At 36.8% G+C, this 20,570-nt stretch overlaps 1 protein-coding gene across 1 annotated transcript in view; it reads left to right on the forward strand.

Moving 5' to 3' along the window:
- Positions 1 to 20,570, forward strand: part of EMCN (endomucin) — a 95,012-nt gene that overhangs the window by 25,211 nt on the left and 49,231 nt on the right. The window contains exons 2-3 of the mRNA XM_082638300.1: positions 10,112 to 10,237; positions 11,824 to 11,901. Coding sequence (XP_082494426.1) covers positions 10,112 to 10,237; positions 11,824 to 11,901 — 204 coding nt within the window. The remainder of the gene's footprint in view (positions 1 to 10,111; positions 10,238 to 11,823; positions 11,902 to 20,570) is intronic.

Here is a 20,570-nt window from a genome sequence, read left to right on the forward strand (position 1 = left end):
GGCTAAAGAGATTAAGTAATTTGCATAAGGTCACATAGCTGGTAAATTGTGGAGACCTGCAGTCACCTACTTCCTACACTACACTGCCCCTTGCTTTATTCCATGCTAAGATATTTTTTCATTTATTTAGTGTCTTTTCTTGCATTCTCAGGAGACCCTGAATATATATGCTAAAAATAATTTGATGCAAATGAAATAAAGAGGGCAAAATAGTTCTTTGATGTGATCAACGTAAATTAATTGGTGATTTTGCTGTAAAAGTGAGACTGAACAATAATATATTCACTATATCACTGTTGCTTTACCCCAAAACAAGAAAGGAAAAAAAATTTTTTGTATCATTTCCCTAAACCCAGAACAACTAACAAATAAAGGACACTGAAAAAAATCATGTCTTAGAAAGCCCTTCATAAATTTTCTGAGTCATATGATATTACAATAAAAGTTGACTTTCTTGCTTTAAAATTTTTTAATAAAGTTGTTTCGCACTAATATTCTATTGATGAACAAGATAAGATATAACTTCAAGTGAAGAGATTTTGTTCTGTTTTATTTAATAATCCCTGATGGATGATGTGACTGGTCAACAACAACAAAAAAAACGGAGGTACTACTGATGACAAATACTTCTTACTTTCAGTAATTTATATATCTTAATTAGTTTCATTTGTTTTCATAATTATTAGCAACAATATGAGGAAAAACATTGTGCTCTAAAGTACTCTAAATAATACTGAATAGTAGCACAGAAATACTGCAACCACAAACATGACATTGCTGTTCTAAGACTAGCCAATGTAGAGGAAAAGCACATGAAAGATGGGATTAGAACATCTGAGTGTAAACAAGGCTCTAACACCTTCTACTGTGACTCTTGGCAAGTCACAATCAGACCTCAGTTTCTTCATCTATAAAATGAAGATAACAGTATTGTCTGTTCTACTATTCTATGAAATTGTTAAAATCAAATGATGTCAGTGAAAGCAATTATTATTACACATGTTTGTGTTCTTGGAATGTCTGTCATTTAAAGTTTTTTGTCACTTCAAATAATGCTTTTTAGGGCAAGAAAAGATTGTCTTTGACTTTTCAGAAGATAGAAATAACTTTTTGTCCTTGTATTTTACCCCTTAATAACTGAATTTACCATCTTTCAACAGATACAAATTAAAAAGCATTTAAAATCAGAGAGTTTTTCTTTACACTTAGAGAAGACAAAAATAGAGTAGATGCGATGATAAATATGACATCTCAAAGTCAGCCAAATATCATTTTCTAGCTTCAAATGCAATACTGTAGACTTTTTTTACAAACTCAGCTGTCACTCATTAAGTGTAGACATGAACACACACACACAGACCCACACACACACATTGCTGAGAAGGAGCTGTCTAGCTTATTGTATATGAGCTCTATTCTTTCATGTAGATACTAGCTTCCCTATATAAAATATTTCATCATTTGTTCTGCTATGTAAAGAAAAAGTTTCAACACAAAGTATTCCAAATATCTATTCCAAACTTTGTCTTTCACATTTTCTCTATTTCTGGGTAGACTAACACCCTAAAGGGAAATACATTTTGTCCAGGTAACATTATCAGATTGCAAATAAACATAATCATTTTCTCCCTTGTAATACAGAATGCCTTTTGGGGCTTAGATTTCTCCCAGGTGATGAGTTTATAATTCTATAAAGCCTTTGTATATAACTGCTAAAGTACAAGCCCCCTTCTTGGTATGTAGAAATGCAACTTATGCTTAATTATTTGCCATAATGGATATTTACATTGTAATTTAATCTTACAGGTAATATAATTTTATAGTTGAAGAGATTTTGTTCAACAGACACTTTTCATAGAGAGGAAACTGAGGCCCAAAGTGGTGAAGTGGCTCACACAGTTACATAATTAGCTGATGTCACAATTGCCAAGGCTGTGTGTCCTTCCACCTCCCGTGGTGTCATTTCATGTATGTCCATCACTCTTCTAATGTCACTGCTGGTGGAAAGTGTCTAGTGAGGCCTTTCCTGTTCCTGAAGAAATGCCAGGAGAGTCTGTAGTGAAGACCCAGGATTTCAAGTGGTGACATTCTAAGCTCAGAGGAAAGCTGGGGGTGCCATTAGAGACAGAAGAGGACCACTCCTCCTCCGTTATCACTGCCCCTGTGTGGAGCCCAGAGAAAGGACAGAGCAGCGCTGTTCCTCCCAGGACCGAGAGGGCCCTGGATTGATCCCCCTCCTGAGACAAGCCCAAGAGACTTGCTTGTAAGGTTTGCTGGTGCCGACAAGAACCTGCAAAGCCTAAGCATCTTGTTTCCTGGGAAGATGCTTTTTGAGCCACACAACCACAGCTCCTCTCTGGGGTCAGAGCAGAGCATGGTGGGAAGGATCTGGGGATGGTTGATCTAAGAGCCCAGGAGTATGGCCAGGTCACTCCTTTCCCCTAATACTCCCACACCTATAAATATTAAATATAACCTTTGCTTTTTTATACTTCAAAGAGCTGAAACTTTCCAAACCTGATACAGTATACAAAAAGTCCCCTTATAATAGAGTCCACAATCTCAAATATCTCGTTATTAGGCAACCTGAGTTTTAAAGAATCACAGTTATTTTGTAAAGGAAAAATACCTGCATTGCCCCATAATTTCAAACCTGACACGTGGGTGAATGGAGGAAACTTGCCTTGGGAGCCTCCACCTGTGTGTTAGCCAGAACACCTTGGATTCTCAGGTCCATTTTGCAGATATTGTTGTTTTCTGTTTAAGAAATTCACCAATGTACTGCTGCCTTCCCGTTCACCCCAGAGGGGCCAGGTGGCTGAGACACCTGTCCATGCTCGAGCCTGCCAGGCCTGGCACTCCTTCCCCACCTCACAGATGGCTGGCAACCCGAGGGGATTCGTCTTTAAGGCATAGCTCTCTCCCACTTACCTGCGTATTTTCCTCTCTGTGAGAGAGATCTTCTTTTTATTTTTATTTTTTTTTAACATCGTTATTGAAGTATAATTGCTTTACAATGCTGTGTTAGTTTCTGCTTTATAACAAAGTGAATCAGTTATACATACACATATATCCCCATATCCCTTCCCTCTTGCGTCTTCCTCCCACCCTCCCTATCCCACCTCTCTAGGTGGTCACAAAGCACCAAGGTGATCTCCCTGTGCTATGTGGCTGCTTCCCACTAGCTATCTATTTTACATTTCGTAGTGTATATATGTCCATGCCACTCTCTCACTTCGTCCCAGCGTACCCTTCCCCCTCCCCGTGTCCTCAAGTCCATTCTCTACATCTGCATCTTTATTCTAACTTATCCCCCAAATTCATCCCACCTAGGAAAGGTAAGCATTCTAAAACCTTTTGTGCTCGCTACAGTATTTTGTTAGCCTTAATTGAAAAAGTAAACTTCAAATCCTTTTTTTTTTTGAGTTGCCACTAGCTCTGATGTTTTCATTGAAAATTAAATTTTTCTGTTTTCCTCTCCCAAAAGATTCTATTTTTAAGTGTCTAATATCCCCAAGGCCCCATTTCAGGCCTTATGTTATATAGCCTCTGTTTTATTTGGCACTATTGTCTTTGCCCTCCTCTTTGACTATCCTTTCTTCTTTTTCTACCATGAAGCATGATTTTTCTTTCCTTCTTGTGCTCATTTATCTGATTCCTTTTGAAATCTGTTCCACGGAGAAAATGATTCTCGTTATCCTAGGCACATAGAGAGACATCACCTTACTTTGATTTCACTTGTATACAACGAGCTATGCATAGTATTAATTATACAGCACCATTTTTTGTTTGTTTGTTTGTTTGTTTGTTTTGCGGTACGCAGGCCTCTCACTGTTGTGGCCTCTCCCATTGCGGAGCACAGGCTCCAGACGCGCAGGCTCAGCAGCCATGGCTCACGGGCCCAGCCGCTCCACGGCATGTGGGATCTTCCCGGACCGGGGCACGAACCCGTGTCCCCTGCATCGGCAGGCGGACTCTCAACCACTGCACCACTGGGGAAGCCCTACAGCACCATTTTTATATGGCACCTTAGCATAACCTTATAGGTGTTTCATGCATGTATAGCTTGAGTATCAAAATAAAGTCTAAGATCCTCTAGGAAAAACATATTTTTAATTTTTGCTTAGGTCTTATTGAAATAAATGCTTAGTAAATGTTTATTGAGGTATGTAACTCATTGGCTAGTAGTTTACTTATACATTTCATATAGGATATCATGAAATTTTTAGATCAATGCAAGTAGAAGTCATCAGGAATACATCATCACGTAATAATTGTTGTTTTCTTTTGATTGAGGAAAAAAATTAACTTCATTTAATTTGGTTGGCAATGAACCAAAGTGACCTGTGCTGTATAAAAGAGCAAGGATCACCATTAATGGAAAAACGTGTTGCTATGACACTGATAATCAAAAGGAGTTGGTGCCTTGTATTTCATGAAGGCTCTCTTTTGATGGGAATATAGAAAGTGGTATCATATTTCATTTATTTATTTTTATTATATTACTATAGAAATATATTTTACTTATATATAAATTTTTGTATATTATACTATGTAATTAACATTTTAATATATTTTTAATGTGTGAGGGAAAATTGAAATTTTCCACTTAACTTTGCTAATTCTTTGCTACTTCTTTTCTGACAAAGAAGATATAGGGTATATGTTGAACAAAAATTATAATGCTAGCAACTACTGACAAAGTACTATGAAAAAGGACCTTCTCACTATTTATAATACCCCAATTTGTGCATTGCCATCACACACAAACGTTAAGAAGTGGATCTCTATTCACTATGAGCCATGATACATAGGTGAGAAGCAACCACAAATGACAACTGAAAATTGACAATTACTTTATTTCAAGATAAAATCTGTATAAAGTTCCTAAAAGCCTAAGGGGTGGCATATATGGGAGATGGCATTGCATGAAGACAATATGAAATAGTAGAAATTGTATGTTGTAAGCTATTGAAATATAAAATTAGCTACTTTACCTTCAATTCCATAGAGCAGTTGATCTAGGTGATGAGATTATTACCTAATAATGGTACTTTGAAGGTTTATAAGACCATTTAGTAGTTAGCATTTTGAATTTACTGTAATTATATATTTCTAAAGAAACTATTCTTCTGTTTCCTTAAAGAACTTAAAACCTTCTTCTGAAATTGTGTTTATGGTTAAAACTGGCAAAGTAAATATTTTCAAAGGGAAACTTCAGCACTATCTCTGCCACAATTGCATTCCACGTACCCAAGTGGTAGAATTAGAAAAATTAACTTTTTACTAATTGGTGCTATGATCTTTTGAAACTACCTTAAACTCATACATTTGCTAAGCTATAAAATGTAGAACTTCTATTACATTAAGATCTTTTTGAAAAGTTCTTTCCAGATCTCAAGTTCTAGAATTCTAAGTTACTGTCATTCAGTATTTGTGTTGATCTAGAAGAAGCAAGATCAATCTTCTTTAGTAGTGGATTTTCAGTGGACTTTAGAAACAGAATTGGTAGGGAAAAAGAAAGCTGGAGAAGCAATTGCTCCTTATGAGGATGGATGAAATTCTAACTCTTAGAGACTATTTGTGAGTTACCTCTAAATGTAATTACAAAGCATGTCTGAGAAGATTGGAGTCGATGACTTGATTATGTGAAAACAGGAGAAAGTATGAATCTTGGTTTCTAGCCATAAACTGAACTCTCAAAGTTCTTATGATTTTTATAATTAAAATAGTTATTTTATTAAAATCCCAATAATGCTTCATCCTTTCATAGTGCAGGAAACTGGTGTTATGGCATCCCTTGTGCTCTCTCAGTTGGAGTGTATGGATATAGGGTAGAGTCAGGATGAAATGCCATCTGTTTCTCCCAAGAGTAGCACTATCTGGTTTGGCACAAGCAAAGCTGTGAAGCACAGGTCTCCTTGTTAAATTATTCTTTAATCATTTTGGAGATAAAGAGAGGGAAAATGCTACCTCACAGTGTCCTTTGAAGAGAAAACACTTCAGAATTAACCATTTTCCTCAATGGTTTATTACGAGATCAAATCAGACCTAGAAGAGATTTACAGATAATACAGTAAAAGCATAACTGATGGTTACTTGAATCCTGGTCAATAAAACCTTCAACAGTGGTAGTTACAGGGAATACTTCTTTTCCACCGTATGAGGAAAGTTTCTATTTGCAGAATTTTTTTTAACTCAGTAAATCTCTATTTTTATTTTTCAATTGTAAATAGTTTTAAAAGATTGGAAATATTTTAAAGCTTTCAGTCTAATATGAAAACATTTTACATGTGTTTATGTATATGTACATGACAGTATGAATGCTTGTTATTAAAAAAGAAAAAAAAAAAACAGTGAGGTATTTTGCCTGTTTCCTCATCCTAGGCACGTAGAGGTAAAACACTGGTGCATCTAGTCACTTCCACATTTTTAATATCACACTCCGTCAAAGGCAGAAAGCAGGTGGAGTGGGGGTATGTGGCTTGGCATGGAGCCAGCTTCCCATGGCCAGATGTGTGATGGTTCAGGGTATCTTCTCTGGAGTCAAAAGTGTCTGGATTCAAATTCCAACTGTATTACTTCCTAGTGTATAATAGGGACAAGTTGCTTACCATTTTTGATCCTCATCTGTAAAATGGTGTTAAGAGTATAAACATTATAGGGTCTTAGAATTAAATGATATAATCCATGGAAAGTACTCACATACTACCTGGCACATAGTGACACTCAGTATTCTTAGGGGTTGTTTGTCAGTCCTTGCCAAAAGAGGGAATACTTTCTGTTGAACAATCTGAAGAACTAGTAATGGAGACATTGATGAGTGCTAATGGATTAAGGCTTTACTCAGGGAAATCCGTGGCCAAATGTGTAGAAGGGCGGTGAGGAGGAGAAGCCTTACAGCACATTTCAACCTTACCACATAAGTAGCTAGAAATGTGTCTTGTTGTAGTTTGCCTCAAGTCATTGTATGGATGAGAACTCACCGACCTCACATGATGACTTCAAGAGGGCCGACCACATTGGTAAACATAAAAATGGCGGCTTTCAATTCTGTTCAACTGGTATCTTCTCATTCTCTGCCCCACTTATTTCCCCATCGTGTTTCCTACGTTTGAATTTCCATTTGGTCACTTCCCATGACTCCCCACAGACTCGTGGATAAAGTCCCAAGTCTCTGGCTTGGTGTTCAAAGTCCTTTACAATCTGGTCTCCAGAATTTTACCAGACACATCCACCATGTCCTGTCATAGGACACAGCAATCCAGCCAAACAGAGCTCTTTGCAGTGCCCTCAAATACCTCTCACTCTCCCACTTCAGACCTTCACTCATGCTCTTTCCTCTTCCTGTGTCACCATATTACTCACTCTTCAAGCTCCAGCCCCTATGTCAACTCTCTCATGAAGTATTCCTTGCTCATGCCAGCAGGGCGGTCATTTTTTATCTTATAAATTCTTGCCCCAATTTTTTCTTGTCCCACAGTTTTCACATTTTTAGCTGGAATCACAGTAAGAGATACATTTTGCATTAACACACATTTCATTCTCAAACACACACACACACACATGCACACACAATGCTAAACAAAAGCTTCATGAAACAATACTTACCCTCATTATTTGCAGTATTAATCTAATATTGCCTCTTTTCTCTTTCATTTGGAAAAAAAAGCTCTGGCTGCAATGTATTAAATAGACTTAAATTACTCTTCAATTGTATCATAATCTGAAGTTTGAAAAACACTGGTCTACACAACTCATACAGAATATTCTTTATTATTTATTGTGTATAGGCATTATGTTCCCTACCAGATTAAAAGCTACTCAAGGGCCTCCCTGGTGGCGCAGTGGTTGAGAGTCCGCCTGCCGATGCAGGGGATACGGGTTCGTGCCCCGGTCTGGGGGGATCCCATGTGCCGCGGAGCGGCTGGGCCCGTGAGCCATGGCCGCTGAGCCTGTGCGTCCGGAGCCTGTGCTCCGCAGCGGGAGAGGCCGCAGCGGTGAGAGGCCCGCGTACAGCAAAAAAAAAAAAAAAAAAGCTACTCAAGGGTGATACTATGTGGTGCAACATAGAGTCTTTTTCATTATCTAATCATGCTTTTCATATTAGTTCCCCAATAAGTATGTGTGGAAGCAAAAAAGGAAAGAAAAAAGTAAGGGAGGGAGGAAAGAAATATGAAAAATATCTCTGGAGTTGTTGATTATACTCAGAAATTAAGGTTGTTGCTATTTAGCAAGTCAACAGAGAGAGATCATTCAAGTTATTTACTGGGGAAATTTCCAGTCCATGGGGTATCTGCCTCTTCAAATAACTTCTTCTTCAATCTCAATTTAAACTTAGAAATTAGTGTTACATCATGGACTCTAGGACAGAAAGAAAAATAGTGAGAATAAAATGACTAATAGAGAAAAGGTAACCTCATACACACTGTGTTCCTTTTCTCTGTTGAGTATTGAGGGGAAGGAGAGGATGGGAGTAAGACCAAGGGTGTGAAGTGTTTCTCCAGAGGTGAAAAAAGCTTTTGACTTGATTTCGGTAAGGCCCGTGAAAAAGCAGTTCTGTCATTCCTGTATGTGCGGAACACATCGGTATGTGCTGCATACATCAAGCAATTTCTGTGAGCTGTCTGTAAACAAAGTCAGCGCTAAGCACTAACACTCCCAAGCCCCTCAAGTCTAAAAAGAAACCAGGAAGTACACTCTATCTCATGACATCTCAAATACTGCTTTTCAATGAGTTGAAAGATTTTTTTTTTCTCAGATTCAAAGAGGAAAATTTTGGATGAAATTTAAAGTTGAGAAGTCATACAAATGACATACAATTACTGTAATGACATACTCAGTTTGACTGGGATTTGAACATGAGTCTTTGTTATTCAAAGTCCATCCTCTCAACTACCTGTTGTACTGACTCTGTATACAGCTGACCCTTAAGTAACATGAGTTTGCACTGCGTGGGTCCACTTATACGCAGATTTTTTCAATAATAAATACTACAGTGCTACAATCTGAAGTTGTTTGAATCTTTGGATGCAGAGAAACCTTGGATAGGAAGGGCCACATATAAGTTATAATTGGATTTTCTATCGCATGGAAGGAAGACGCCCCTAACCCCCAAGTTGTTAAAGGGTCAACTGTTCTGTATACAAAGTAACAACATAAAAATAGTACTTTCCATGAACAGGAATATTTTTTCCACATCCTTTGTAAACATTTGTTTGCTGGTTTTTGATCTGCAACATAACAGTGAGTATACAGAGACAAATCCAACAAATGCAGAATTAAAAAATATATAAATGCCAATAAGTTACAATAATATTATATGAAACAAATCTTTCCATAGATCACTGAGAACTAAATCCTACATACTTCACTTTTAAAAAATAATATTGCAATGGAAGTTTTAAGAATTACTGTAAGATATTGGTTTTCTATTGCCAAAAAATAATTATTAAAAATAAATATATAATATACATAACAATGTATTGTCTTCACTTTTGTGCCTTTGAGAGAAATACGTCATTTGAAAAGGCAGATTTATGGTGGCTCTATCCCCAAGAATGTAGGCTTGTTGCAATTATTGAATTTCATTAAAATTTATTGTCTCTTTAGAATATATATGTAGTATATGGAGAGAGAGAGAGAGAGAGAAATGCTATGTACCAAAAAGAGATGCACTAATACTGAGATTTTAGTATTTAGTAACTTTAACATGCTCTAAAACATTCAGTAAAATATCCACTGCCCAGAGAGTGCCTATTTAATTATTTCATTGGACAATGTTAGTTTAGTTGGATTACAAATATTGTTAAGTTTCAAACTCATACATTTATTCCTCACTAGTTCTGTCAGATATTATTTTGTTTCAGAACCACAGACTGCTTCTGCCAACCATCTTAAAAATTCATGCCATTGGTGAGAAGCAGATGGAGTTAGTGTATGAATACTGAAATCAAGGCTGAATTCATTACAATTAGAAAATTAATTCCAAAACCATACCCGATGCAGTAGTATACATACAGTTTACTTTGTTTAAATATACTAGGCTGTTGATTGGCAAAATAAATGTAAATTTTACTGCAACTGCTTTAACACAATTTACTTTTTTCAGAAGTCAAAAATACAACCACTCCTGTATTATCATCAACTTCTGCAACAAAAACATCTGTACCAACATCAAACACAACGTCAACACCAAATGTTGCAGAGAATTCAACAGTTGAAATATCTACTAAAGGTAGGATTAACTCTTCATGAAATTTACTTTAACTTTAACAAATTAAATTAGTAGCACCCATATAAATTAATCATAGGAAAATAATTTGGGAATCTCATATCTGTGTTATGAAGGTCTAGGTTATTTCACTATTTTGAAACTCATGTGTTATTTTGGGTTGAATACAAAACCATAAGATCACAGTGGGCTTCTTCGATGATATCGCTTTGGGTCACTTCCTGTTTGGGAATGATCCTATTGTGATGGTTACATATACAAAGTTTATTTTTAGAGAAGAAAAAACTGTCATTTCTCAGTCATAAAAATATCTTTCTAAATATTCCAGTTCCCCACTTAAGCAGCACAGCTAACAAGGTGAAACTGTATTCATAACAGAGCTGCTTGTATATTTTGGAGATTAATCTTTTGTCAGTTGTTTCCTTTGTCAGTTGCTTTGTTTGCATAGCACAGGGAGATCAGCTGGATGCTTTGTGACAATTTAGAGGGGTGGGATAGGGAGGGTGGGAGGGAAGCTCACAAGGGAGAGGATGTGGGGATGTATGTATACATATAGCTGATTCACTTTGTTGTACAGCAGAAACTAAACACAACATTGTAAATCAATTATACTCCAATAAAGATATAAAAAAATAAAGTACTAGGTAAACTGTGCAGAGCCAAATGTCTCCTCCCTCAAACACAGCATGTGTATATATAAGAACCAAGATTTTATGAATGTCACATAGTAAAAATAGAACCCTTGCCCTAATCACAAAAGGACATTCTAACATGTTTTAAGAGAAAAGGGAATGCTACCATGAGTAGCAAATCAGTAAGTTGTGTTCACTACTTAAAGCAGATCTTTATCCTTTTATTGGTCCCCCTGTCCTGTATGAGTGCCATCGTATCTGAAACAACATTTACTACATGCTCACTCTACGCAAGGAATTATTCTTCATACGATGAAGATTAAAAAGATGACTAAGGGCCAGTCGGAGCATGCGGCAACTGCAGGGAGTGGGGGGAGGGGCATGGGAAAAAAGAGGTGACTAAGGGTTAGTTACTGCCCTCAGAAGCCTAGGAGAGGGCTTTGTACAGAGTGGGAAATCAGTGGATTGTTTCATAAATGAAAAAAGTTAATTAATTACAGGAGTTTGCTAGTTCCTTTATTATTTATGTTTATTGGAAGTTTCAAAGCCACAACTAAATCAACAAAATGAAATCTTATTTTGGGAAAAAAAGGCACATTACTCTTAGGTCCTATTGACCAGGTAATTTTTCCCACTGGGAAAAATAAAATGATTTTAAATAATTCACTTTTAAAGAGACCTAAGTAACAATCTGCAGTAGAAATTTGCTTTTGGGACCTCTCATACAAAAGTGTGTGTGTGTGTGTGTGTGTGTGTGTGTGTTTATCGGGCCACCCAAGCATTCAGTACTTACATTCTTCACCTTGGACAAAAGAAGCTGGAAAATGGAAAAATATAGACAAAGGTTTACCCAGTACCTATAGAAGGACTTTGATTCACCTTCAGATTTGACTTACGTTTCTTTACTCCATGACAGGTGAGATGAAATTGTAATTAATAATAATGTCATCTATCTAGGATCTACCAGCAAGGAACTCTTAGAAACATCTCTGCTGTCAACGCTGTCTTCAGTAACCACAGTAGTTAATGGTGAAGGTGAGTAATGTATCTGGTTTGCCATCATTTTTCTTTTATGTATATCATCACATACCTTACCATAATAGTCACCCTTTTAAAGTATTCAATTAAGTGGGTTTTAGCATATTCACAAGCTTCTGCAAACATCTGGGACATTTTCATCACCCCCAAAAGAAACCCTACGTCTATTACCAATCACTCCCCATTCCACCCTTCCTCTAACCCCTGGCAACCACTACTTTCTGTTTCTATAGATTTACCTATTCTAGAAATTTCATATAAATGGAATCATATGATATATGATCTTTTGTGTCTGGCTTCTTTCACTTAGCATAATGTTCTTAGATTCATCCATGCTATAACATGTACCTGTAGTTTATTTTTTTCTATGACTGAATGATATTTCATTGTGTAGATAGACCACATTTTGTTTATCTGTTTATTAGTTGATGGACATTTGGGTTGTTTCTACTTTTTGCCTATTGCAAATAATGATGCTAAGAACAATTATGTACATGTTTTTGTGTGACCATGTGTTTTCATTTCTCTTGGGTATTGTCAAAAATTAATGAACAGAAACCTCAGTATTTCAAATAGAGTTGATGGGCCAGAAGAGGGAGCTCTCACACCCTGAGACAATAGCAGAGCCCAACAGGAAGCAGAGACTCTCTTCTTTCCTGGCAAGGACTCAATCAATGAAAAGTCAGGGACTCTTTGTTCACTATCGCCCTCCCCACTTCCTTTTCCCCTCTATAAAAATGTTCTTCTTCCCTTGCCATGTGGGAACTTACACATGACTTGCCATGGTTGCAGACCCTGAATTGCAATTCTCTTCTGATCCCAAATAAATGCATCTTGGCTGGAGAAATATCTGTCAGTCCATTGGCTTCAGGTCAACAGTGAATACCTTGAAGTGGAATTGTGGAGTCACATGGTAACTCTATGTTTAACTTTTTGAGGAACTGATTTCCAAAGCAGCTTCACTATATTACATTCCCACCAGAAAGGTATAAGGGTACCTTCTCTGCACTGATGAGTCTGTCTCCAGTAAAAGGAAAACTTATATCCTGCCTTTAGGCAGAAAAGGGAGATATTTTAATGCATTTGCTACTTCTTAATTGCATTCAGTTTAAAATAATTTTATATCAAAATGCATATTTTGGGGTGACATATTCTGGTTTCCTTTAGTAGTTTGTGCAGTGGATCAAATCAGAGAAATACTTGCTCAACTCAAGATCACAAAGATTTAGATCAATGTTTTCTTCTAAGAAGTTTATACTTTCAGGTTTTAAAATCTTTGATATAGTGTGAGTTAGATGTCCAGCTTCATTCTTTTGCATGTAGTCATCCAGTTGTGCTAACACCATTTGTTGAAAAGACTATTCTTTTCCCATTTGAATTATGATAGCACCCTTGATAAAAGTCAGTTGGCCATAAAGGTATGTTTTTACTCCTGGACTTTCAATTCTAATCCATTTATCTGTATATCTATTCTTATGCCAGAATCATACAGTCCTGGTTATCATAGCTTTGCATTAAGTTTTGAAATTGGGAAATGTGAATCCTCCAACTTTTTCTTCTTTTTCTAGATTGTTTTGACTATTCTGGGTCACTTGAATTTCCATATGAATTTTAGGATAAACTTGTCCTAACTTTCTGCAAAAAGTCAGCTGGGATTGTGATAGGGATTGCATTGAATCTATAGATCAATTTGGGAAGTACTGCCATCTTCACAGCTGTAAGTCCTCCAAATCATGATTACAGGATGCCTTTATTTAGGTCTTCTTTAATTTCCTTTGATAATGTTTATAGTTTTCAGTGCAGAAGACTTTCACTTCTTTTGTTCAATTTATTCCTAATATTTTATTCATTTTATTGCTACTGTAAATGGAATCATTTTCCTCAATTTTGTTTTTGGATTGTTCATTGCTACTGTATAGAAATACAATTTATTTTCATATATTGATATTATATCCTTCCACCTTGTTGAACTCATTTATTGGTTCAAGTTGTGTGTGTGTGTGGTGTGTGTATTCCTTAGTAATTTCTATATATAAGATTTATCTGAAAATGGAGATAGTTTTACTTCCTCCTTTCCAATATGGATGTCTTTTATTTTCTTGCCTATTTGCCCTGACTAGAACTTCCAGTTCAATATTGAATAGAGTGGTAAGAGAGAGCATCCTTTTCTTGTTCCTAATTTTAGGGGAATGATTTCAGTATGTCACCATTAAGTATGATATTATTGTAGGTTTTTCAGAGATGTCCTTAATCAGGTTGAGGAAGTCCTTTTATATTACTAGTTTGCTGAGTGTTTTCATCATGCAAAAGTGTTAGATTTTGTTAAACGCCGTTCTTAGTGTATTAAGATTATTATGTGGTTTTTAATCCCTTATTTTATTAATATGGTATATGACATTGATTTTCATATGTGGGACCAATCTTGCATTCCTGTGGTAAATCCCACTTGGTGATGGTATATCATGCCTTTTATATGTTGCTAGATTTGTTATCAATTATTTTGTTAAGAATTTTCATGTCTGTATTCATAAGAGATATAAGTTTGTAGTTTTCTTCTGTTGTCTTTGTCTGATTTTGGTATCAGGTTAATAATAGTCCCACAGGATGCACTGTGAAGTGTTTTCTTCTCTACTAATTTTTGGAAAAATCTGTAAACAATTGATGGTAAATATTCCTTAAATGTTTGGTAGAAGGTACCAGTGAAAAATCTTGTCCTGGGATTTTCTTTGTGGAAAGCTTTTGATTACTAATTCAGTCTCTTTACTTGGTATAGGCCTTTTCAGATTTTCTATTTCTTCTTGACTCAGTTTTGGTAGTTGATGCAACTGGGGTGTTAAAGTCTTCTACTATTATTGTGTTATTGTCAATTCTCCCTTTATTTTTGTTAATATTTGCCTTATATATGTAGGTACTGCTATGTTGGGTGCATGTATATTTACAATTATTTGATCTTGTGGATTGATCCCTTGATCATTATGTAATGTCTTTCTTCATCTCTTGTTGCAGTCTTATTTTAAAGTCTATTTTGAGTAACTCAAAGTGGAGTAAATACTGCCAGCAGTTTACGTTCAAGAGTTCAGAATGCTACTCCCACTGGAAGGGCTGTGTCCTGGCAAGCTGCCCTCTGCCTGACTTCCTAGAATGCTCTGGAAGGTGCATTTTTCTGACCAACAGTCAGAATTAATTACTTTTTCAATTGCTAAAATGTGGGGGCCAGAGCTGTGTAGACTTAGATGAAAGGGAGGAAAATATTTCATTTTTGCAACTCCAGCCTGAATGGGCAATATTGCACATTGCTCAGCTTGATTTGTTTGTTAATTCAATTAAGCTCAACAGCCCACCTACAGGGGTTTGGTTAAATAAATTATAATACATGGATTTAAAAAGAAGTAAGTAGCTCTAAAATATACCATCATAAAAATGTGTCTAATGTATGAAGTGTTTAATGCACTTTGAGCAATCATACCTCAATAAAGTGGTTTTTTAAAAATAAATTTTAAAAAAAGTCTAAATTGTCTGTTATGAGTACACCCCAGCTTTCTTTTCATTTTCATTTGCATGGAATACCTTTTTCCATCCTCTCCTGTTCAGTCTATGTGTGTCTTTAGATCTGAAGTGAGTCTCCTATAGGCAGTGTATATATGGGTCTTGCTTTTCATTTTTTTTTTTTAAATCCATTCAGCCACTCTATGTCTTTTGACTAGAACAGTTAATTCCCTTACATTTAAGGTGATTATTGATAGGTATGTGTTTATTTTCATTTTGTTAATTGTTTTCTGGTTGTTTTGTACTGCTTTTCTGTTCCTTTCTTCTTCTTTTGCTCTATTCCCTTATGATTTGATGAAAATCTTTAGTGTTATGTTTGGATTTCTTTCTCTTTTATGTGTGTCTCTATTATAGATTTTTGGTTTGTGATTATCATGAGGCTTATATATACTTATCTCTCTCTTTCTCTCTCTCTATATATGTTTAATGTTTTTGACATCAACTTTTACATCTTTTTGTTTTAGGTATCCCTTAAATACTTATTGTTGATATAGATGATTTTACTGCCTTGTCTTTTAACTTTCCTACTAGCTTTATGTGGTTGATCTACTACATTTACTGTATGTTTGCTTTTACCAATGAGATTTCTACTTTCATAATTTTCATATTTCTAGTTGTGGTCTTTTCTACTTCACTTAGGGAAATCCCTTTAACATTTCTTGTAGAGCTGGTTTAGTGGTGCTGAACTCTTTTAGCCTTTGCTTGCCTGTAAAACTCTTTATCTCTTCTTCAAATCTGAATGATATGTTTTCCAATTAGATTATTCTTGGTTGTAGGTTTTTTCCTTTCATTACCTTGAATTTATCATGCCACTCCCTTCTGGCTTACAAAGATTCTGCTGAAAATTCAGCACATAGTCTTATGGGAGTTCTCTTGTATGTAACTAGTTGCTTTTCTCTTGGTGCTTTTAAGATTCTCTTCTTGTCTTTAATATTTGTCATTTTAATTATAATGTTTCTTGCTGTAAACCACTTTAGGTTCATCTTGTTTGGAACTCTCTGTACTTTCCAGAAATAGATGCATGTTTCCTTTTCCAGGTTAGGGGAGTTTGCAGCTATTATTTCTTCAAATATGTTCTCTGCTTTTTTCTCTTTTTTCTCCTTCTAGGACCCCTTATAATGTGAATGTTAGTATGCTTGATCTTATCCCAGAGGTCTCTTAAACTGTCCCCATCTTTTAAAATTCTTTTTTTCTTTTTTGTTCAGCTTGGGTGATTTTTCACTACTCGGTCTCCAGTTCACTGATCATTCCTCTGTATTATCTAATCTCCTGCTGATTCCTTCTAGTGTATTTTTTATTTCAGTTATTGTATTCTTCAGCTCTGTTTGATTCTTTTTTATATTTTCTAACTCTTTATTAACTTCTCAACGTGATCATTCATTCTTCTCCCAAGTTCACTGAGCATTTTCATGATCATTACCTTGACCTCCTTATCATGTAGATTACTTATCTCCACTTCACTTAGTTCTTCTTGGGTTTTGTCTTGTTCCTTCATTTGGAACATATTCTTTTGTCTCTTCATTTTGCCTATCTCTATACATTTATTTCTATGTATTATGTAAGTTGGTTGTGTTTTCCAATCTTTGAGAAGTGGCCTTATGTAGGAGACATCCTATGGGGCTCAGCAGCCCACATCCTTCTGGTCACCAGAGCTGTATGCTCTAGGGGTGCCCCCTGTGTTGACTGTGTGGGCCCTTCTGTTGTGGTGGAACCAACTACTGTGGGCACACTGGTAGGCAGGGCTGGCCCCCAGGCCAGTTGGCTGCCAAGCCGTAACTCATATGGTGACTGCCAGCCCACTGGTAGGTAGGCCCAGGATCTGGCATGGCTGGCTGTGTGACTCAGCAGGTCCCGGAGCTGGTGCCTTCCTGCTGGTAGATAGGACCAGGTCCCAGTGTGGCTGCTGTGCAACCTGGGGAGTCCTAGAGCTGGTGAAAGCCTGTTGGCAGGAGGGGTTGGGACCCGGAGCAGCTGGTTGCAGAGCCCCAGATCTCTAGAGACTGGTGCCTGCCTGCTGGTGGGTGGGTAAGCCCCTGGCACTTCAAGGCTGGAGGGAGGTTTCCAAAATTGTGCTTGTCATCACCAGCATCCTCATGGTAGAACAAGCTCCCCAGAATGTTTGCTGCCAGCATCTATGTTCCCAAGGGGAATCCGCGTTGCTTCCTCTCTCTCTGTGAGGCTCTCCAAGATCAGCAAACGAATCTGACGCAGGCTCCTTTCAAATTACTGCCTTTGTACTGGAACTCAAAGCATGTGAAACTTTGCATGAGCCCTTTAAGAGTGGAGTCTCTGTTTCCTATAGCCCTCTGGCTCTCCTATTACACAAGCCCTGCAGGCCTTCAAAGCCAGATGTTCTGGGCACTCATTTTCCTGGGAGTGTAGGACATGCAGGTAGCGGGTCCCAATGTAGAATTCAGACCCCTCGTTCCTTGGGGAGAACCTCTGGAATTGTGATAATCCTCCTGTTTGTGTGTCACCTATCTGTGGGTGTGGGTCTTGACTATACTACATCTCTACCCCTCCTACCTGTCTTGTTGTGGTTCCTTCTTTGTATCTTTAGTTGTGGAAAATCTTTTCTGCTAGTCTTCAGGTGACTTTCATAGATAGTTGTCCTGTAAATAGTTGTAATTTCTCTGTACCTGTGGGCAGAGTTAGCTCAGGGTCTTCCTACCCCATAATCTTGCCCACACCTCAGGATATATTATCATTTTTTAAAGATTATTTTAAAATTGTTTAAAAACCAAAAAACTGAGTTTCAGAGAGCTTAAATGACTTAACAAAAAGCACAAACTTCATAATAACAATTTGGAATTTGAAAGTTGGCTCTTTAATTTAAAATTTTTCTCTCCATTGAACTAATTCATAATCAACTATTACTTAATGAGTAAGTATTACTATTTTCATCTCAACTATTTAGACTTCACTATTAAATAGTGAGCCCCTCAGGTTTTAACAGTGCTTATATAGCACTTTTCCTTCCTACACAAAATAGTCACAGAATTCTGTAACTTTTTGCCTTTCTTTTCCCTTTTTGGTGCATGTTCTGGTTCTTTCCCTGCTTTTAGGCTATATTTTGAGTGAGATTGCCAGCCTGCTATGAATGGTTATTTCTTTTAGGTTGCTCCTTTAAGTGGAAAACACATACACACATACATAAACACACACAACCAACTTGTTAGCATTGTGTTTTAAAAAGAGTAAATAAGTCCAAGTGAAAGGTGATATTCTTGAGCATAGTATAGAAACATTATTAGCAGATGAATTTCACAATAACACAAGATCTTGTTATTTCTGCCTACTCTGATGTTGTTCATCTTACTTTCAGTGTGGTCAGACAATGTCTGATTTTGGGACCCTCAAAATTAATGCAATTAGTTGTTGTCTAAAATTGTTTGTAATTAGCAGAAACGTTTCCTCATAAAATCTTTTGCGAAAGTCCAAAATGTGAATATATCAGACAAATAGAAGTTCAACCTCCCAGTTTGAAGCAGTGTGGTGGTATGTGCAGGGTGGACTGCTAGCCATTTCTCTCTCTTACCACCAAGTCTGTGAGGCTTCCCTACTGAACCCTTAGGACTTTAGTAGTACAGTTAAAATTTACTGAAATAAGTCATTATTCTGTTTAGTTAAATTCTATTCATAGTAAAATAAGTAATGAATGTGTTCTACAACTGGAAAACAAACAAAGCAATTCTTTTTCACCCTCCACCTAAGCTGGGAATAACCTCATCTGTAATTGTTAATTACAGTTTTTCCAAAGGGGCAGCTCAAATGTTTGAGAAGCTTTTAATGTCCCCATAAGCACTGTTGCTGATCTTTTATATGTAAGAACTTATGGGTAAATAGGATCAATTGATATGAGAAAATAAAGAAGAAGCTCCTACCAATATTTGCTCTGGCTCCAAGAAACACTTAAAATAGATTTTAAGGAAATAGAAAGTCAACCTCTATTTGTTAGTGAAGTCTCTAAGAAAGAACGAAGGGATTAAAAAATTACTACATTGCTCTGAGGGCACCAAATACCTCAACCCACTTGATTTGGGGGATATATAATGCAAAAAGCCACTCTAAGTACAGATATAAGTTTATTCATGACCTAGGATCAGTCCCAAGTTCCTATATGAGCTTACCCTGGTAAATTGGGTTAGAGAATTGATAAATCTGGAGACACCTAAACACCTTATTAGGCCAGGCCTAAACAGCAGGGAGGTCTCAGTAGTCTGCTCTGGCCTACTTTCCTGGGGTCATACTACATGGTACTTGATGGTTTTGCAAGAGGTAGGACATTGCTAAACACGCAATTCCAAGGGACCCTTAATGCCTACCTTAATCTACCCTCTAAATAATATGGAAAAGAAAAAGGAAATTTAAATCTATATAGAAATAAAACTTTCCCCTCTTCTTGTCTCCCACTGAAAGCTATAGTCCTACTTTACGTACATTCCTTCACCAGCACCATTTTGTGCTTCTCCAGAAACTTTGGGGACACCAGGATAGTCTGGTTGCATGATCTAAGCTCCTCTTCCTCAGGAGTGAGTACTAGAGGGAACTACGTCTTACGTTCTCTTTGAATTGTTCAGGTATTTGGCCGACATTCCTTCACATCTTTTTCCCTTGGGTTTAGCATTTTAACTTATTTACATTCTGAGGCATTCCTTTTTACTCCAATGGAGGCGTTCAGAAGAATCTGAGCAAAACCTCAAGAAGCTTCTTTGCCATTCTTTGCCACTGCTTTGACGCATCTTCCTAGGATCATTGGTATAAACATTTAGGCCCTTCACAGTCTTTCTATGGGCTCTTTAATATTACCTCAGAAGTCACTTAAATGAATCAGGATATTAATTAATTTTACCCCAGACTACCCTCATTGTTATGGGTACATAATTTCTATGAAGCACTAGCCCATAAAATGATCCCTGAAAATGGAGCTACTTGGGCAATTGTTTTAGAAAATACTACCCTCCGAGGGTTTTACAATGCACAATAACATCTGTAAAAATTCTCAGTAATCCTAACACAAAGACATTCATTTGATGTTTTTTCAGAATCCATGCAGCTCCAAATAATTTGACTATAAAAGGGGTTTTTAACATAAACTAAATAACACACCAAAGTACTAG

The sequence above is a fragment of the Mesoplodon mirus genome (assembly GCF_964341445.2).
Source record: "Mesoplodon mirus genome assembly, chromosome: 2".
Classification (NCBI taxonomy): Eukaryota; Metazoa; Chordata; class Mammalia; order Artiodactyla; family Ziphiidae; genus Mesoplodon; species Mesoplodon mirus.